This window comes from Cyphomyrmex costatus, unplaced genomic scaffold (assembly GCF_001594065.2).
Source record: "Cyphomyrmex costatus isolate MS0001 unplaced genomic scaffold, Ccosl1.0 scaffold563, whole genome shotgun sequence".
Classification (NCBI taxonomy): domain Eukaryota; kingdom Metazoa; phylum Arthropoda; class Insecta; order Hymenoptera; family Formicidae; genus Cyphomyrmex; species Cyphomyrmex costatus.
In genome coordinates this window covers 19577-28212 of record NW_017279819.1, presented here as the reverse complement: position 1 = coordinate 28212, position 8636 = coordinate 19577, and the positions used below count along the sequence as shown (strand labels likewise).

At 35.0% G+C, this 8636-nt stretch overlaps 1 protein-coding gene across 1 annotated transcript; it reads left to right on the top strand.

Moving 5' to 3' along the window:
* Positions 1-1915: 1915 nt before the first annotated feature.
* Positions 1916-6269, top strand: LOC108779181 (uncharacterized; the record flags this gene model as incomplete). The annotated part of the gene is made up of 3 exons (XM_018546547.1): positions 1916-2037; positions 6003-6113; positions 6200-6269. Coding segments are annotated over 3 exons (303 nt in total), but the record flags the coding sequence as incomplete, so codon positions are not given.
* Positions 6270-8636: the final 2367 nt, after the last annotated feature.

Sequence of the window (8636 nt, the reverse complement as noted above, 5' to 3'; positions counted from 1 at the left end):
TTTCGTCAAAATCGAACCATTTTTCGAATTTGCGTCCGCCATATTGGATCCGCTATTTTAAATTTTGAAAATCCAATTTCAGATTCGGATTCAGCGACCTCAAAAACCCCAAGATACTCACTTTCGTCAAAATCGAACCATTTTTAAAACTTGCGTCCGCCATATTGGATCCGCCATTTTGAATTTTGAAAATCCGATTGCAAATTTGGATTCAGCAACCTCAAAAACCATGATTGAACAAATTACAATAAAATCGATGAAGTAGAAACATGTTTTTTTTCAAATGCGCACATATGCGTCATGAGACAAAAATGGCACGACTTTTTTCTGCGCATATATGCGTCACTGACAGTCAAGGGGTTAATCATTTGTCAATTTTAAATTATATTTTATTTATGCAATTTTTCATTGTCTCTGAAGAAGGCTTAAAAATGAGCCGAAACATGTAAGAATAATTTTTGTAATAAATAAGTTTTGCTTAATAAATATCAGCGTTTGCGTAAAGTTATCTGCGCTTAACTCGTAGTGCCCTTTTTCTTTCCAAGTTGATTTTGAATTGTACGGGAGTTTTTGTTATCAAAGAATTATTATATAAATTAAAAGTATACATTTGCATCAATAACATTGCTTTTTGCTGCATCGAAAATGTCGACATTTGAGCCAAACAAGCGTCATTTGCGCGAAGTGTTAATCTTTTAAGTTAATCCTAAATGGAAGGAAACTGCAGCTGAAGCTCATCGAATGTTTGTAGAAGTTTATGGTGATAGTGCTCTTTTCGATAAAACATGCAGAAAACGGTTTCGACGCTTTCAAAGTGGTGATTTTGATGTGGAGAATAAACAGTGTTCTGGACGGTCAAAGCATTTGAAGTCGAAGAATTGCAGACGTTGGTGGAGGAAGACTTCATGTCAAATGCAAAAATTACTTACAGAAACATTAAATTGTGCTCGATCTTATTTCCGATCGTTTGAAAATCTTGGGAAAGATCTACAAGGAAAATGGATCCCATATGAACTACAGATTGAACGACGAAAAACAACCTGCAAAATTCTGCTTGCTAGGCAACAAAGAAAGGGATTTTTGCACCGAATTGTGACTGGTGATGGAAAGTGGATCTATTTCGGTAATCCCAAATACCGAAAAATCATTTGCGATCCAAGTAAACCGTAGACATCGACGCCAAAGCGGAATATCCACGGAAAGAAGGCAATGCTCTGTATTTGGTGGGATTAGAAGGGTGTAGTATATCATGAGCTGTTGAAATCTTGTCAAACAGTCACAGGATTTCTCTACCGAGAACAAATTATCCGTTTGAGCCGAGCATTGTACGAAAAACGACTATAACAGAATATGAAATGAGTATAAAGTATAAAGTGATCTTGCTTCATGACAACGCTCGACCTCACGTCACAAAAGTCATTAAGGAAACGTTAGATGCACTTCGCTAGGAAGTGCTACCCCATGCGGCTTATTCACTGTGCCCCTTCCGATTACCACTTGTTTTGGTCGATGGCACACGCACTTGCAGAGGATCACTTCAACTCTTATGAAAGCGTTGAAAAATTGGTCTCTAACTGGATAGCCTCTAAAGATGAGCCGTTCTTTCGCCGTAGGATCCGCTTATTACCAGAAAGATGGGAAAAAGTTATATCTAACGATGGCCAATACATTGATTGATGTACGTTTTCGTTTTGTTTCTTAAATAAAGTCATACTTTTTGCATAAAAAAACGGACGAAACTTTCCGACACATCTAATATGATTAAAATTAATTTTTTCAAAGTCTGAAATTTTCAAGTATTTTTACAAAATATTTATAGAATTATAAAGTAACTATATTGAGAGAAAGAGTTGTTTAACATTTGATACAGTTAATAAGTTATATGTATGTTTTTTTTGCAGTATATTTTATCGTGTTTACAATATTTTATTTGCTAATTCCATTGATACCAAGAATCTTGGATGTCGTAAAGCCGCTGAACGAGTCGCGGCCATTAGTATTCGTATTTCCGGTTGAATATAGAGTAGATAAAGAAAAGTATTATTATCCAATCTTGTTTCATTGTTACGCTACGAGTTTAACTACCATAACGATTCTGTTCACCGTCGATACTACGTATATAATGTGTGTATTGCATGCTTGCAGTTTATTTATAGTTATTAGGTAAATAAAATTAAAGTAAGAGAGAGAGAGAGAAAGATCTCATACTTACGTATATCTTTTACAAACAAGTGTTTCTAAATATTTTACTTATTTTTGGATGAATAAAAATCAAAATCACATTGGTTAAAATTATGTATTTCATTTCAAAGTCATCGTCTTGAGAACATTACTGGTGAGGCAAAAACTAAATTAGAAGACGAAAAAAATATATGTACAGGAAGGCATTATCATCTATTAACAGAGGAACACGGTTCTACTGGCAATGATTATCGTGAATTGATGATATGCTTGAAAAGACATCAACTTGCATTAGAGTTTGTACTACGTACATTTCTGTTGTCCATAATAACAATCTACTCAATAAAAAATAATAGTTTATACTCGATAACAATAACGCTTGATATTACGATATTCATCAATTATTCAATCCTTTATATATTAAATTATTTTATCCATCTTTTTTCTCTCTCTTTTTCTTTCTCTTTAAATAGACATGTCCAAATACTGAACTCTACATTCACTCAAGCGACATTCATTCTTCTATCTCTGAATATGTTGATTCTGAGTATAATCGGAATACAGGTGTGTATTTTAAGTACATATATCTTTATTGAAAAATACATTATACAATACTTAAATTATTTGCTAGCTTATCAATAACCTGGAGCATACCAACGAGATAATAAGATCTATTTTTGTAACTTGTGCTGTATTTATGCATCTCATATGCATGTGTATTCCTGGACAATTATTGATAGATCGAAGCACAGAAGTTTTTGATAAGGCGTAAGAAACCGAGTTTTGTATAGTTTTTTCATTAGATGCAAACAAGAGAAGAAAATATTTAAGATTTTTTACAATTTTCTAGAAAATTTCTCAATGTTTTCAAAATAATATCTAAAGAGATGCCGTAAGCCTATTTATCGATACTATCCAATTTTATAAGATAAAAATAAATAATTATTTTGTTAATTATAAGATTTAATTTATATAAATCATAACGTTAATTAATGTTAAAATAAACGCAAATTAATATTTAAAAAAACAATACAAAAAATTTAAGTAAATACAAAAGGCTATTAAGAGTTAACGCTGTTAGCAGTGCGTAAAAATATAATCTCAAAATCTATAACATAGATATTATGTCGAACGTTTCGATCCTTTGTTTCGGATCATCATCAGCGACAATACAATATAAAATTAAAAATTACTCAGAGTTGCAAACAATGATGTTGTCCCGCAGTATGTAATATACAACCAATCTGAGGCAAGACTTACGCACTGCTAACAGCGTTGACTCTTAATAGCCTTTTGTATTTACTTAAATTTTTTGTATTGTTTTTGAAACATATAAGAGTCTATAATTCAATTATTTTATTAATTAATATTAAATTCATAAATTTATATGTGGAAGAAATTTTTGAAACCGTGAATTTCTGAACAGCGATGCACTTATTAATTTTTTGACGTTATGTAAAAATACCACATATACAAGGTGAGGCATTTAAAACAAGTCATCTGAATAACTCGCTTGTTTTTAATAAAAGAAGGAAAAATATCAAATAAAGTTGCTTAATTTCGAGAGGCACATAATGTGATATCAATAGTTATTTTGTAAGTAGAGGTGTAAGGCTAATTCTACAATGTGTGCTTTTTGTTTCTTGTTTCTTGCTGTTTGTCTTTGTTTGTCTCTTGGCTTTTTGATCAAGAAGGCTGAAACAACCTAACTTCCGCGCGAACCAGTTCGCCGGAATTATGACAGTCGCTCGGAGAAAGGAAATGCAGATATAAATACGTAGACTAGATATAAGAGACAGAAACAAGACGACGTTTATTTTACTGTGTGTGTGTGTGTGTGTGTGTGTGTGTGTGTGTGTGTGTGTGTGTGTGCGCGCGCGCGTGTATCGCCGGTAAATCGGTGTACGTCTATCGTACGTGTATCGTAACGGCGCGTGTGTGTATATGTGTGAAGTGTGTGCGTGTAACAGAACAGAAACGCAAACAGAAAAACGGCAGTGTCGATTATGGCGCGAGTACAATAATAAGACGTGCGGGATCTTTAAATCCCACGGACGCGGGATTCGCGGAACGTGGTCGGCGGTATTATGTCGCGGATAGTTCGCATACACGGGTATACGCCAGCGACGGATATCATAACGCGAATAATCAGCAGGCGTTTCCTCGATGAAATGAGGAACGCTATGTGGTATTGATAACGGAGCGGATGCACTGGCGGCCTTCTTCTTCTTCTTGGTTAATGGCTCCAACCTCCACAAGCGGAGGCAATACGGCCAGATCACGTCAAATTGTCTTTCGTCTAATAGGTACAATAGCGGGTGATGCAATGCCTGCGAAAATGGCGTTGCTCGATAGGACACCGGGCGCCTGCGTCTACGGCGTCGTCACACCGCAATAACGCGCGTCAGGAATCCTGTCGTCAAAGAGACGAACAACCGAGACGAGCCCATCCGCGGGCACTCATCATTGAGGTTCAATGCTCGGTCAAAGTCGGCAACACTTTCAAAAATATACGATTAAGAGCACCCGAGCCGAAACGCGTCCGCCGCGGTCGGGTGGTTCTTCGGAACTCGCACTGGCGGCCGACTACCGAGAACGCTCGGCGGAGACAGAGAATGCTCTACCCCCTTTTCTCGTCGAGTCACTGGATAAGACTCTGAAGTGCAGTATTCGGTCTGAGCAAGGAACTGGACGGAATGAACGATCGTAGCAACAATTGCGTATTTTATACTAGTTGTTGCTCCTGCTCGTTTTATTCCGTTTCAGTTCGGTCGCGTTCGGCGGTCGGCGATCATTACGGAGGAAATCGTCGATCGACGATCTTCGGTTGTGTTCGGTGGGAGCGGCAGTTATCGCGAAATGTTCGATCGGCGATCTTCGGTCGCTTTCGGTCGGATCGGCGATTGCTACTGTCGGCGGCGGTTATTCTTAAATTGCGAAATATCTAATGCTCTTAACGGCTTGTATCTGGTCGGAATGCACAGCGGGGGCGCATCGTTACAAGGCATGAGACAAACAGCAAGAAACAGGAAACAAAAAGCTCATTGTAGAATTAGCCTAAAGGATATGCAAAGGTCAAATCTGTTTTTAAATAAAGTGGTATGCTTCTTTATTTAAATTCTGATAAATCATGTTAAGACGAATACAATGACCTATAATTGAAGGTCTTTCAAGGTTACGCAATGCCAATAATGGAAAGTAATTGGAAAAATAAATTGTTTTAATGCAATCTTCGATAATATACGTACATAATTTCGTGTCTTCTGTGCTTGTAAGTTTACCGCTAATCGTTCTAGTGTATCACGGTATATAAATAAACATGGAATCGCACATAGCAATATCCATATTTACTGATCTGTTTGAATTTATCTATTGATCGAAGTGCGTATCTTGCGAAATATATAGATCACTATAAATAAAAATTATATCAACTTTTTCTGCTTTGATATAACGCATTTCGTAAAACATACACTTTAATCGTGATATACTTGAACGATTAGCGTTATACTAACAAAGAGAGAAGACACAAAGTTATTCAAAGAGTGCATTGAAACAATTTATTTTCCATTCAATTATTTTCCATTATTGACCTTGTATAACCTTCAATGACCTTCAATTATAGATCAATGTATTCGTCTTAAAATGCTCTATCTCAGAATTTAAAATTAAAAACGTATCATTCCATTTAAAAAATAGATTTGGCCTTTGCCTATCCTTTACGCCTCCACATACAAAACATTGTATATGTATTATTATTATAAATGATTTTCATTTACACGTTCATTACCGATAAAAGAATTAATCAATTCAATTTATATTAGGTACAGTTCAGCATGGTATACATTTTCTATAAAAACTAGAAGATTATTAAGAATACTTCTTTATAGAAGTCTTTCTCCATCTACACTAACGGCTGGAAAGATGTTTGTTTTGTCTATGACTATGTGTAGTTTGGTACGTCTCACTCACATACATATAGAAAGATTATTCTTTACAGTTCTATACAACATTATAACAGATTGATATTCAATTTTAAGGTGATGCAAACTGCTATGTCATATTTCACGACCTTTTTATCCATAAGATAGAGATGTTATTTCAAATTGTATTATGTGTATCTTCACAAAATTATTATACTCAAAAAAGTTATTGTCTCATCATCAGTTATTATATTTTATAAAAGAAGATGATTATAATCACCATAATAAAGCGACGTATATCACATTAGAAATTATATGAATATATGTATATATATTATTTCCAATGTCTTGCGTAAAAGAAGGTATATGACATTTTTTACTAATAAAACTTATAAAAAATTTTTTAATTATATAAATCAGAGACGCAGTAATGCCTCCGGCCATGTTCAAAAACTGAAAGACATTACAATCAGGAGACGCGGTAGCGTCTCCGGCCATGTTCAAAAACTGAGAGACGCTACAAGTCTCTTATCCCGAGCCATTAGAGTCCATTTTTGGGAGGTGCATAACTACTAAAATATAAAAAATTTTGAATCAAACGTTATATAACCTGAAAGGCGTCATCACCACGAGAAATTTGAGCCAAATAAATTTTAAATCGGTCAACCCGTTCTGGAGATATAAGCGGTCGAAAAGTGATGATTTTAATGAAAAATTAAAAAACGTCTCCTTCTCCTTCTTCTTCTTCTTCTTCTCACTCCGCATTCAAAATTTTTCAAACCGCCATTTAACCTTTTCAACATCCTCTCTCACCTTTCACTCGCACCTCCACCATCTTTCGCCCACCGAACTTTCTGCACTACTCACTCCCCCTCCCCCCACTACTCACTGCCGCCACCCCTCTCTTTCGCCGTACTTCACTATCTTTCGTTATTACAACTTTTTAACATCCTCTCTCACCTTTCACTCGCACGTCCACCATTTTCGACCCGCCGGACCTTCTCCTCCCGCCCCTCCCCTACCAAATACCCTCGCCGGCCCTTTCTTTCGTCGTAATTCACAAATGTGAATTATTACGGAATATGAAGACACGGAAAAATTTCCGTTATTACAACTTTTTATTATTCTCTCTCACCTTTCACTCGCACCTCCACCATCTTCGACCTACCGGACCTTAAAATATTAATTATAATAAAAACTCAATTGCAGACTGGTACGACGAATATTTAAAAAGAAAAATTTTGAAAAGTTATCTTATTTAATTGTAAAAAACTTTATTTAAAAAAATTTGTTTTAAAGGAAGGTAATAAAGAAAATTGATGCGTTAATATTAGACGGTTAGTGAAAACAATCTTGGGGATTGTTTTGATGTGGAAGGGCGGATGCGCGCGAGTTTCATATCACCCCCTCACCCGGATCACCGATAAACCGAGCAGTCATCATTTAAATACATATTAAATGAAATTATTGTTTTAAATACTCCCGACTGCTGACCAATATGACGTATATTTAAAACCATCGCAGTATTGTCACGAGTTAAATTGTATTATATTACCACGAAAAGTAACTTGAAAGGATGCCCCCCTAAAAAAGCATCGTTCCTATGGTGCCATCGAAAAAGGGGCAATGCGCCTGTAGAGATATTAAATAATAATCTCAAAAGACTGATGAGTTTCTCGTTGTTCACTTAGAAGTAATGTCCGCTTGTACGGAGTAATTTTTTCGACACTTGAAGTACGAAAAGTATTACTTATAAATAATGAATAATAAGATTAGATTAGAATAAAATAAAGATCCACCGCATTTTCAAAAGCTACATAACGATAATGATGTGAACACATTATGTTGAAATGCCTTTTTCTTATGTACAGAGTAATTATTATTACGACATTTGAAGTGCGAAAGGTATTACATTTAAATAGTAAGATTAGATTAGAATAAATTAAGGACCCACCGTATTTCCAGAAGTTCCATAACAATAACGATATGAACACACAAAATTATGTTGTAATGCCTTTTACTTATCTCATTCTCAACAATACCAATCGAGGATTGCCGTCATTAATGCAAATATTGAAATCAATCTTCCAAACACTATTACATTTTGTACTTGCACCGTAAGAATGATGTCACTATCTTTTCAGAGTTAATAGATAAATTTCTTATCCATACTATAACACAACTAATTCAAAACCGGAAGTTCAAACAAAAATTAGAAATTCGACCAAAGAAAGATTAAATTCTTTTAATCTAAAATATTTTCATAACTTCTATTTTAATCATTTATTCTATCCATCGAAAATCTTTCGAGAGCAGGCCGCCATGTTCTTTTTCCGAGTCATTAACAGATTGGTACTCTGGAATTACAAGCTTTTATTTTTCATTGCACGGGCTAGTATAAATTAAATAAATTTCAAATCAAATCTCAATAACCGACTTTTATATTTTGTGCACTAAGAATAACATATTGCAACAATTTTTTAGAAAACTGTAATATGCAAATTGTAATCTGTTTTACTTATATGTATGTATGTT